General features: G+C 36.0%; 2 protein-coding genes across 2 annotated transcripts; both read right to left on the bottom strand.

The window, feature by feature from the left end:
* Window positions 1-3,106: 3,106 nt before the first annotated feature.
* LOC142239640 (uncharacterized) lies at window positions 3,107-4,972 on the bottom strand. Its single transcript, XM_075311432.1, has one exon. It carries the CDS (start codon window positions 4,970-4,972, stop codon window positions 3,107-3,109), a length of 1,866 nt encoding a protein of 621 aa, XP_075167547.1.
* Window positions 4,973-9,591: 4,619 nt separating this feature from the next.
* LOC142239639 (uncharacterized) lies at window positions 9,592-11,502 on the bottom strand. The gene has a single exon (XM_075311431.1). The coding sequence runs from the start codon at window positions 11,500-11,502 to the stop codon at window positions 9,592-9,594; it is 1,911 nt and encodes a 636-aa protein (XP_075167546.1).
* Window positions 11,503-13,420: the final 1,918 nt, after the last annotated feature.

The raw sequence follows: 13,420 nt of genomic DNA, 5'->3' as shown, positions 1-13,420 counted from the left end.
TATTTTGTCAAAATCTTATTTCTATAGATTTTTTTTTTTTAATTTTGTTTCTATTGACAATTTTGTCAACATTTTATTTCTATAGAAAATTTTTTCGAAATTTTATTTTTATAGGCTATATCCCAGCAAAAACTGGGTAAGCACTAGCGATTCTTCCAGTAATACCGGTAATCAAAAACTTACTACTTGTTGTATTACCTGGGATTTAAAAATAATAACTTACCTGTGTAGACCAAAAGTGATTCCGTTTAATAATACCAGTAATTAAAATCATATCCTGAGATCCGGGTTCGAATCCTGCTGAAACCCTCTATTTTTAAAATTAGTTTTTATTTTTTTTTTATTCTTAAATATTAAATATTAATTATTTAATTTTTTTATTTTTTTAATAGAATAAACTCTACAGGATTGTGGGCACCGCTAATATTAGCGAAAATTACATCTCAGGGAAAAGTTGATTGATAATGCCAATAAAAATTTACAAAACAACAGGTCTGAGTTCGATTTCTCCTGGCGTCACGAGATTTTCAAAGTACAAATTGTACCATAAATATAAACAGAGGGAGAGAAAGGGATAGAAAAAGACCGAGAATACGAAACTAACTTATAAGAGAGAATAAAATCTATAAATAGATATGAGAGCAGCAACTCACTCGCTATTTTTATACCCTCCTCCATAGGATGGGGGTATATTAACTTTGTCATTCCATTTGTAACACATCGAAATATTGCTCTAAGACCCCATAAAGTATATATATTCTGGGTCGTGGTGAAATTCTGAGTCGATCTGAGCATGTGCGTCCGTCCGTCCGTCTGTTGAAATCACGCTAACTTCCAACGGAAACAAGCTATCGACTTGAAACTTGGCACAAGTAGTTGTTATTGATGTAGGTCGGATGGTATTGAAAATGGGCCATATAGGTCCACTTTTACGTATAGCCCCCATATAGACGGACCCCAAATTTGGCTTGCAGATCCTCTAAGAGAAGCTAATTTCCGCAAACCATGCAGGAATTGGTTCATATCAGTCCATAATTACATATACGGAGGTCAAATCTGGTGATCGGTTTATATGGGAGCTATATATAATTATGGACCGATGTGGACCAAGTTTTGCATGGCTGTTAGAGACCATATATCCATGCAAAACTTGGTCCACATCGGTCCATAATTATATATAACCCCCATATTGGCTTGCGGATCCTCTAATAGAAGCAAATTTCATCCGATCCGGCTGAAATGTAGTATATGGTCTCTAATGACCATGCAAAAATTGGTCCACATCGATCCATAATTATATATAGCCCCCATATAAACCGATCACCAGATTTGACCTCCGGAGTCTCTTGGAAGACCAAAATTCATCTGATTCAATTGAAATTTGGTACGTGGTTTTAGTATATGGCCTCAAACACCCATGTAAAAATTGGTTGAAATCGGTTAATAATTATATATAGGCCCCATATAAACCGATCCCCAGATTTGACATCCGGAGCCCCTTGGAAGAGCAAAATTCATCCGATTCGGTTGAAATTTGGTACGTGATGTTAGTATATGGTATCCGCAAACCATGCAGGAATTGGTTCATATCAGTCCATAATTACATATAGCCCCCATATAAACCGATCCCCAGATTTGACCTCAGGTGTCTTTTGGAGAAGCAAAATTCATCCGATCTGGTTGAAATTTGGTACGTGGTGGTAGTATATGATATTTGACAACCATGCCAAAAGTGGTCCATATCAGTCCATAATCATATATAGCCCCCATATAAACCGATCCCGAAATTTGGTTTCGGAGCCTCTTGGAGGAGCAAATTTCATTCGAGTCAGTTGAAATTTGGTACATTGTGCTAGTATATGGCCGTTAACAACCATGCCTAACTAGGTCCATATCGGTCTATAGTTATATATAGCCCTCAGATGGATCGATCCCCAGTCACACAAAAATTGGTCCATATCAAGTTTATAATTCTATATAGCCCCCATATAAGCGACCCCCATATTTCAATTCAACTCTTAGGCCAGACGACCTCTATGGTTTCCAACGGCCTTGGAGTTAGAGGATCATACGAACATAATTCTAATAGGAAGCTTCCCATTGACGGTTGCCACAGTTGGTAGAATTCTACCAAAAGTGGTCGATTTTTTACTGTTTGGTAGATTAGTAGAATTCTTTATATTTGGTGAAGAAATCCTCCCAATTAAGAGGTTCTTCAATTTTCTATAGAAATAAAATGTTGACAAAATTTTCAATAGAAATAAAACTTTGACAAAATTTTTTATAGAAATAAAATTTTGGCAAAATTTTCCATAGAAATAAAATGTTGACAAAATTTTCTATAGGAATAAAATTGTGACAAATTTTTCTATAGAAATAAAATTTTGCTATAGAAATAAAATTTTGACGAAATTTTCTATAGAAATAACATTTTGACAAAATTTTCCATAGAAATAAAATTTTGACAAAATTTTCAATAGAAATAAAATTTTGACAAAATTTTTTATAGAAATAAAATTTTGGCAAAATTTTCTATAAAAATAAAATTGTGACAAATTTTTCTATGGAAATTAAATTTTGACCACAGTTTGTTTCTGTTGGTTAAGCTACCGTAGTACTTTAGTCAACGCATGGTTTTAAGCTATACGTTTCATTTAGCTTTTATTTATTTATTAGTTTATATATAATCATAATAAATTGTGTGTGTGTGTACTTTCGATCTAAAGTTATTCTTTTATGAAATTTCAAAATTAAAAAATTGACATTTTCTACGATTTGTGGACGATTTTGGTTTTAAGACACCAATTATCTCTCTTTCTCTCTCTCTGTACAAAATCCCACTTTTTGTTTTGTATATTGCGAAAAAATTAAATCCAAATATATTTAAAAACTATTTAATGAAGATAAAGATCTTTGCTCTTTTGTACCATAGGTTGTATGAGTAATTTTACTGGTGATAATACGTATACCACCTCATGCACAATAAATTAATATAACTCATACTTGCCGGGGGACCCAATTTAGTATAGCGAATACATGTTTTTTCCAAAATGTTTTACGTTTTTCTTGAGTGTAGTTGCTTTCCTTATTTTTAAATTTTTTTGATCTATTTATGTATCCTCCTCCAACATTTATTACAAGCTTTTAAAAATTGATGCCTTTTAAACATTTTCAACTCCAAAACAAAAGCCCCAGTACTCAAAATCAAGCCAAGGACATAGAGAAACCATAAAGATATATAGGCATTCAAGGATAAAGGTTCAATGGTTTCGACATTCGGTATCATACGAACATAATTCAAATATAAAGCATCTTGAAAGGACTCGCGTTCCCAATGTTTGGTGAGGCCAGATGCCGCAGTAGCTAATATGTAATTTTGCAAAGGTTGAGCCAAATGTGAATCTTCTTGCATGGGATAGACATGAAAATAAGGGCCATGACATATATGCGAAAGATGAAATAGAGGCTTTTTCAAATAGCGCTGTTGTATATTGGTAAAATGCCAACGATCCGTATGGGTGCTATAACCATAGGAAGTATTGAAGTTATTACGATGTCTATCAATTTCAGCTTTCGAGCTGGTATTTACAAGTAAATCCATAAATTCCTGGGAGAAATTTTTCGTGGCAACTATACGATATTCGGCCGACGATATCATAATGGGCAGTTGGGCAGCAATTAAATCCTCGACTGTATCGATTTGGGCTATCTCGGGCACCGAGGTTAGAAAACTGGCCAATTTGGTAATATAGAGATTGCTTACCAAAAATCCCATAACAAAAAGCATTACAAACAATAGACGCATACGGACTAAGGGTAATGTCAAAATTCTCAATGGCATTATCAGAAGGATGGAATTCATTGCCTGTAGCAGGGATATGGCTATATCACGTTTTTCCTTGGGTGCAATTAGCCAAATTGCTGCAGCTATATAGAATAGGCTAAAGCCTATCAGAAGCCAAGCGTAAAGATCGAACGCTTGTAGTAGCTGAAAATAATCTGGAACATAATTTTGATAGGGTACCATTAAACACCAATCATTGATACCAATGGGATAGCTCTTCCCGGCTGATCTATTCAACATATCCGTATAAGAATGTATACTGATTTCCAAATCACCAGAGTCAATCATAGCTGTAAGATTTTCATAGTCTATACCTTCATTTTCGCGATGATCTTTGTAGGGTTGAAAAAGTCTGGCATTGATATGTTCCAGAAATTCCATGAATAGTTTTCCTGAGACACCACTAATTCGATGTTTTCGATTTACACCCTCCAGTGGACGCGTCATATAAAAGACTCTGGGTACATCTAATCTTATGGGAGTTTCTATAGCATAACCCTGGAAATTAAGACGATAATTTATGAACAATTTTCGGGGATTCCAATTGTCCGTAATATCAAACACTTTAGTCCTTGGATAGGGTTCTTGGATGAAGATCCTTTGGTCCATGGTAATAACAGCTGAATTAATGAAATGATTTTTCCATATAGTTTGATATAATAGCTCCACATCTCCTGGAACTCCAGTAGTATTTTGAAGTTTATTATGGCCGCCTTCGTAGTCATTCATGGGTTGATAAATGAAAACGGTTTTGAGTAAACGAATTCCTTTCATACTCATTGCAGCTGTATTCATAATGGGATCATCTCGACTTGTGGTTAATATCAAACACAATGAAGAGATATCTAAAAAACTTTTCATTTGCCAAGAACTATTTGTTATTAAAAGTCTGGGCATAAAAGGAAATGTTTCGAAAAATTCTTCTAAAAATGCTCCGCTTCTTTGATCCTTTACCATAAGCAGTAGTGGAGATATGAAAAATACAAAATTTGTAAATCCATATAATCGATGAATATCCTTTACCACTTCCAGGGTATAGGTTATATTCCATTGGGATTGAGATGAATTTATTTCTTGGCTTATTCTAGTGAGCTCTGGAGAAAGCGATTTAATAGAATTCAAATCCATTTTATAATTAAGTACTTTTAACTGCTGCAGCAATTAAAAACTGATTGTGATTCTGGCAAATCGTGTTAGGCATTTTATAGCCAGTTATTTAGCATATATTTAGAAATAACTTTGGAAAAGTGCGTGGCCAATTGGGAATTATTAATAAGCTTTTAATTATATGATGCCAATTGGTCATTTGGCCATAGCGTCTCTTAATGTGGGGTAAATTTCAATGCGTGAATAAAGTTTGATAAATAATTTTTTTTTTCTTTAAAATTTTATTTAACAGTTTATTTTAATCTCTGGTGTCCTCGAAGGCAATGTACTCATACTCAGACCAGCAATAAAATTCTTGAATTCAATGTTCCTCAATCCGAAAACTGTTAACACGGTCATGGTTAGGTCAGGTTATAGAGGATGGCAACAATCCAAAAAGGAATTGGTTTCCATTTAGACCTCTCTTCATCATCATCTATCTTTCTCCTCCAGGATTAATCTCATCGTAGTTGCCTTTTCAAACGAGTTTTCTAGGTCTTCAATCAAGAACCCTTAAGGCCTTCTAGGTCTTCAATCCAAAAGTATATATTCGAAACATCCATAACAATATTGCCTGAGCCGCGTGCAACTCCTCATTACCTGCTATTCCATAATGTCCCGATACCCAGCACAGAGTAATATTCTGCTGTTCGGCGGGAGCTCTAAGCTCTCTATGACACCGGCTAACTACCTTCAATATTATGTTTGCTTTACCCAAGACCTTTATTGCTGCCTGACTGTCGATGAAGAACCCAGCAAAAAAAGTGTCGCCAAAGAAGTAGTAAAAATGTTCTTTTTGGATCCGGAAGTGGTGCAAAATTGGCGAAACCATTAATTTAATATCCCAGCAAAAAACAAAAAAAAAAAAATTGAAAGTACTAAAAGCACTTCCAACAAATGTCCTCCAAAGATGTTCTTTATTTTTTATAACTCGCTCTTTTTCATATTTTTATACCCTGCGCCACACTGTGGAACAGGGCATTATAAGTTAGTGCATATGTTTGCAACACCCAGAAGTAGACGAGATAGACACATGGTGTATACATGGTATATATATATATATAGCTCCCATATATATTGTTCGACCGATTTACACTCATATAACCACAGTGGCCAATCTTTTGCTACGATTTAATTGAAATTTTGCACAGTAAGTAGAATTAGTATTGTAGCTATGCGTGCCAAATTTGGTTGAAATCGGTCCAGATTTAGATATAGCTCCCATATATAGCTTTCGCCCGATTTACACTCATATGACCACAGAGGCAAATTTTTAACTCCGATTTAGTTGAAATTTTGCACAGGGAGTAGAATTAGCATTGTAGCTATGCGCGCCAAATTTGGTTGAAATCGGTCCAGGGTTAGATATAGCTCCCATATATATGTTTTTCTGATTTCGACAATAATGGTCAAAATACCAACATTTTCCTTGTAAAATCGCCACTGCTTAGTTGTAAAAATGACTAATTTTCCTAAACTTCTAATACATAGCAATCGTGTTGAAATTTTGCACAAACTCGTCTTTTGTCTGCAGGCAGGGCACGTTCGCAGATGGGCTATATTGGTCCATCGGTTTTGATATAGTCCCCATATAAACCGACCTCCCGATTTGGGGTCTTGGGCTTATAGAAACCGTAGTTTTTATCCAATTCGCCTGAAATTGGAAATCTACAGGTATTTTAGGACCATGAAGAGGTGTGCCAAAAATGGTGATTATCGGTCTATGTTTTGGTATAGCCCCTATATAGACCGATCTCCCGATTTTACTTCTTGGGCTTCTAGAAACTGTATTTACTATCCGAAGTGGCAGAAATTGGAAATCTACTGGTATTTTAGGACCATAAAAAGGTGTGCCAAAAATGGTGAGTATCGGTCCATGTTTTGGTATAGCCCCCATATAGACCGATCTCCCTATTTTACTTCTTGGGCTTCTAGAAACTGAATTTACTATCCGATTTGTCTGATATTGGAAATCTACAGGTATTTTAGGACCATGAAGAGGTGTGTCAAAAATGATGATTATCGGTCCAAGTTTTGGTATATCCCCCATATAGACCGATCTCCCGATTTTACTTCTTGGGCTTATTAAAATCGTAGTATTTTTCCAATTTGCCTCAAATAGAAAATCTAGACGTATTTTAGGACCATAAAAAAATGTGCCAAAAATGGTGAGTATCGGTCCATGTTTTGGTATAGCCCCCATAAGGCACCGGAGGTCAAATCTGGGGATCGGTTTATATGGGAGCTATATATAATTATGGACTGATTTCGACCAATTTTTTCATGGGTGTTTGATGCCATATATTTACACCACGTACCAAATATCAACTGAATCAGATGAATTTTGGTCTTCCAAGAGGCTCCTGAGGTCAAATCTGGTGATCGGTTTATATGGGGGCTATATATAATTATGCACCGATGTGGACCAATTTTTGCATAGTTGTTAGAGACCATATACTAACACCATGAACCAAATTTCAGCCGGATCGGATGAAATTTTCTTCTCTTAGAGGCTGCACAAGCCAAATCGGGGGATCGGTTTATTTGGGGGCTATATATAATTATGGACCGATGTAGACCAATTTTTGCATGGTCATTAGAGACCATATACACGCTCACAAAAAATCGCTTCTGTAACATATACTCCCAAACATATTTTGCTTCAAGCATATACATTTTTGGGTATTGCCCAAACATTTATTTGTTTGATCTCTTCCAATATATAATATGTTTGAAAGCATATTGGTCTAAACAATATATGTTTGGGTAGTCTAAGTTCCAAACATTTTGTATTTTTGCATCCAAATTCAATAATGTCTTCCAAAAAACAATATGTTATTATGTGACCATATAATATGTTTTGAAGCATTTTGCACCCAAAAATATTATATGCTTAAAAAAAATTCTCCCAAACAATATTGTGCTCAAAATTTTATTTATTTATTTATATATTTACAATCATAATGAATTATGAAAATAAACAGGTAATATGGGTGCTAACAACATAGGTTTTCGACCTATGTTGTTAATTTTGTTTCTGCTCAAAATTTTGTTTTGTTTGTATATTCCCCGACATCTTTCTCACTTCCACGAGATTTTTTAGTTCTTAGCACCTTTTTCTGTAATACAAACATTGTAGAAGAAATTATTCAATTTTATGATTTTTTTAATTTTAATTTTACCTTTTGCCGGACGGGGATTCGAACAGCGGACCACACAGTTTGTAAGGATCAAAAAAGTAGCTGATCAATTGCCCAAGGAAAAATAAAATGTTAATTTTGTAACAACAAGCAACAACCACCAACTTAATTCAATATCGCTCCCTGTTAAATAGCGCTCCAAGCTACTAAACACATATATGTTTATAGGCTATTTCTAAATAAATATATGTTTGCATCCAAGCATATTATATTTACAAACATATTATGTCCCAAACATAATATGTTCTAACATATTAACATATGTCCCAAACATGTTATGCTAGTTTATGAACATTATATGCTTGCACTCAAAAATATTGTGTTTAAAAATTTGTGTTCCAAACATATAATGTTTATAGCCAAACATATGAAAAACAGTCTTTTTCATCCGTGTACTAACACTATGTACCAAATTTCAGCCGGATCGGATGAAATTTGCTTCTCTTAGAGGCTCCGCAAGCCAAATCGGGGGATCGGTTTATATGGGGGCTATATATAATTATGGACCGATGGGGACCACGTTTTGCATAGTTGTTAGAGACCATATACTAACACCATGTACCAAATTTCAGCCGGATCGGATGAGATTTTCTTCTCTTAGAGGCTCCACAAGCCAAATCGGGGGATCGGTTTATATGGGGTCTATATATAATTATGGACCGATATGTACCAATTTTTGCATGGTTGTTAGAGACCATATACTAACACCATGTACCAAATTTCAGCCGGGTCTGCAAGCCAAATTTGGGGGTCCGTTTATATCGGGGCTATACGTAAAAGTGGACCGATATGGCCCATTTGCAATACCATCCGACCTACATCAATAACAACTACTTGTGCCAAGTTTCAAGTCTATAGCTTGTTTCTTTCGGAAGTTAGCGTGATTTCAACAGACGGACGGACGGACATGACAGATCGACTCAGAATTTCATCTGCATTCACCATACCATCGTTAAACATTGGTCCTTAATAGAGGTATATCGCTAAAAATTGAATTGAGTTAATACATGTCGAAAGTTGTAAAAAATGATCGCATGACAATGTTCACGCTTTAATTTTTATTTTTTTTTGATACGACTTTTTTTTTGCTGTAAACAAATATGACAAAACGTTCTGGATTCGTATAACCTCAAAAATGTCAAACTTTACAATAAAGCTGTCAATTGGAAGGTTGCAGTACAAGGGTTACCCATCAAATAAAGACAATTCTCGTTATTAATATATATTTTATTTTAGTTTATAAATTTTCTTAAAGAGCTTTTTATTTAAAATAGTCCTACTTCTATAAATCATACTCTGTATAATATTGTCATTCCACAATATTTACCTCTACATTCGAAGAAAATTTATTCTGTACATCGATTTGCGTTCTTTTGAAAACAAATTTTCCAGTTAAACATATTATCTTCTCATCCTTATGATCGTAGGGTCATTCCAGAACTTGTGAATTTTTTCTCTGATCACTTGGAATACTTTCCAGCATAGACTTTTGATTTTGGGCCAATCTATGCCCTTTATCTCCAAACATAATATCACACTACTGATGATCAAACCAAGCCACCATACAAGCAATATGGAACGAAAAAAATTCAAACGCAATGGTTTAAAGACAACATTATCGGTTAGCATATGAATGTAACCAAGATATAGAGCATCGGCAAAGGCTTCACGTTCCCAGTAGGTCATAAGGCCCACCTCAGAGGCAGCCACTATAAATGCCTCCAAGGGTTTTTGATAATGACAATCTCGGTGCATGGGAAATACATGATAGAAAGGACCAATGCATATTTTCGATAAGCGAAATAAGGGAGTCTTGAGAAAGCGCTGCTGTAAACTGGCAAAAACCCAACGATCCGTTTGTGTACTATAGCCATAGGAGGTATTAAAATTATCCCTGTGTTCATCCATTTCACCTTTTGTAGAGGCATTCACCACCAAGTCCAGAAATTCTTTAGAAAAATTATAAGCCTTAAGAACTTCATATTCATAGGACATTATCATAATAGGTAATTTAGCTTGGATTACATCCTCGACAGTATCGATTTGTGATTTCGTGGGAGAAGCAGTTAAATAACTGGCCATTTTCGAGACATATAGATTGGTAATGAAGAAACCCCAAATGAAGAGTAGCAGATACAAGAAACGTAGGCGATGATTTGGCAGCGTAAACATTCTCAAAGGCAAAATATTAAGCATGGAACTTATAGCCTGCAGCAGACACAAACTCACATCTCTTTCGTGAGGGGGACAGCATAGCCAGATGCCCAAGGTCACATAAATGATGGCCATGCATAATAAAATCCAGGAAAATGAACGAAAACTTTTCCTTAGATACGAATATTCATTGGAACGATTGAGAAATGGTACCATTATGCACCAATCATTTATACCTATCGGATAACTATTGCCTGCCGTAATCTTCAGCATATCGGTGTAGGTGTGTAAACTAATTTCCAATTCTTTGTTATTCACCATTTCAATGACACGATCCAATTCCACAGGTTCAGTTTCCAAATGATTGGTATCATATTCGGCAAAGGTAGCATTTATGTGTTCCACAAAGCTAATGAAAAGTTTTCCAGAAACTCCACTTACCCTGTGGGGGATCTTGAGGCCTTTGGGTAGACGGGTCAAATAGAATACCCTGGGGAAGTCATGTCTTATTGGGGTACTTATGACATATCCTTTGAAATCATTGCGATAGGGTATAAAGAAACTATGACCACTCCAGTTCCCCGTCAGATTGATAACTCTCGTCTCCGGATAGGGTTCCTGTATGAAAACCATATTGTCTATGGTCACCAGCAACGAATTGATAAACTGCACATTCCATATCCATTCGTAGAATACACGTATACGCTCCGAGAATATATACTCTTCCACAAAATTATTTTCTTCGTCAATTTCATAGGTGGGGAAGAGAACAAAAACGGTTTTGTAATATCGAATGCCATGCATACCCTGGGCTGCCACTTCCATAATGGGATCATCTTCGTGTGTCGTCAATATCAGGCATAGGCAGGGTGTTCGCATAACACCCCGCATAGTCCATGTCGTATTTACCATCATTGCCCGAGGTACCATGGGAAAATGCAATAGAAATCCATAAAGAAAATCTTGTGCTATTTTCGAATCCACAGCCAAATAGGGTGATACGAAAAATACAAAATTCTCAAAATTATACAAATCATGAATACTGGCCACCACCTCAATGAGAAAACTGCTATTCACCATTTTTGGTATTGTTTCATCGGACATCCGGGATGCATTCGATGCCAGTAATAATAGGGCCACCGTAGTATTTAGAGACATTTTATTGAACTGTTTTCCTCTATGGTTAATACAGCAATACTCAGCAATTATTTGTTTATAAAATCATTAACTTTTATTTGTCAACAATGTGATAAAGTACTTAGCTATTTTGTTTTAATAGGTAGCTAATTAATTGTCCAGAGATGTTGTAGCGTAGAGGTATAAAAAATGTTTAAAGCAAGAGAGAGTTAATTTGATAAAGCGTCGTTTTCTAGTGGGGGCAAACTAAGTAAAGGCTACCAGGCCGACATAGAGGAACAGTTTAATAATAAAATCCCGGATTAACTTGTGGCTAATAAAGTTCACAAAATATGTCGAGGATTGAAGCCTTTCTCATGATGCGTTTTATGGCATCCTCACTAGTGATAGAGGATATCCCACAACTGACGAAAGAACAGCAAGCGGGCGAATCCACTGAGGTTTTGGGTCAAGCAGCTCTTTCACAAAACGGATAAAATAGATCGAATTATCCAGATTAATCTACACCGGAGTAAAACTGAAGCCAGGGGCTCTGATATTTAGAATAATCCTAAGAAGCTACCATATCAATTAGGTTAACTACCCACAGTCTGAATATAAGGTTATGGCAGCAAGTACGAAGGGTTCATGCTGGAGAGAAGGAGAGAAAGAATAAATGAGATCGAATCCCAAATTATATACTTAGATCTTCAAAATAAAAGATGGAATGTGAAGTAATGAACAAGCCTCTCAAAAGGAGAATAGGGATCGAATCCCAAACCGCTTTGCAATTAGGTAAACTACTTACAGTCTGAATATAAGGTAAGGGCAGTAATTACGCGGCAGAGTTCATGCTGGAGAGCAGGAGAGAAAGAATAAATGAGATCGAATCCCAAATTATATACTTAGATCTATAAAATAAAAGATGGAATGTGAAGTAATGACAAGCCCCTCACAAGGAGAACAGGGGTCGAATCCCAAAGCGCTTTTCTACTGGAAGAGAAAATAAAATCCAAAGAATACCATTAAATGGGTTCCAAAGCTTATGGATCACACTGAAAGTAGTGAGGAGAAGGTTAGGTTAAGGATAGTAACAGCCCGATATTTCGATATTCCTCTGTGATACCACAAATGGTGGACTACTCTGTTATCAACGAATGCTTCCCGATTCCATGTTTAAGGGACCTGCTTTTTATAACCGAGTCCGTTTCTCTGTTTCGCGGTGAAACCACTTAGAGACGTTTTGAACAACCTAGAAATGTCTTCAGCATTTTTGATGGAGGATAATCCAATCTAAACTGGGATGGAACAAACGACTCTTTTTATGCAAGGCTGACATGGTAACCATTACACAACTGTGGCTCCTCCCCAAGTTCCCGATGAATTACATTCTTGAGGTTTTGGGTCCACAACAATAAATGCTTGGATGCGCAGAAATAGCAGCTCTTTCACAAAAAAGATAAAAGAGATCGAATTATCCGGATTAACCTACACCGGAGTGAAACGGATACTACGGCTCTGATATTTAGAATAATCCTAAGAAGATATCCTATCAATTAGGTAAACTACCTACAGTCTGAATATAAGGTTAGGGCAGTAAGTACGCGGCAGAGTTCATGCTGGAGAGAAGGAGAGAAAGAATAAATGAGATCGAATCCCAAATTATATACTTAGATCTTCAAAATAAAAGATGGAATGTGAAGTAATGACAAGCCTATCACAGGAAGGAAAATAGGGATCGAATCCCAAAAAGCTTTGCTACTGGAGGAGAAAGTATAATCAAAAGAATACCATTAATTCGGTTCCAAAGCGGATGGATCACATTAGAAGTAGTGAGGAGAATGTTAAGTTTGGTTAAGTTAGGTGGCACCCCGTCCATTGTGATACCACATTGGTGAACTTCTCTCTTATCACTGAGTGCTGCCCGATTCCATGTTAAGCTCAATGACAAGGTACCTCC

The sequence above is a fragment of the Haematobia irritans genome, chromosome 5, assembly GCF_050003625.1.
Source record: "Haematobia irritans isolate KBUSLIRL chromosome 5, ASM5000362v1, whole genome shotgun sequence".
NCBI classification, from domain to species: domain Eukaryota; kingdom Metazoa; phylum Arthropoda; class Insecta; order Diptera; family Muscidae; genus Haematobia; species Haematobia irritans.
This window is presented reverse-complemented; position numbering and strand designations above follow the sequence as displayed.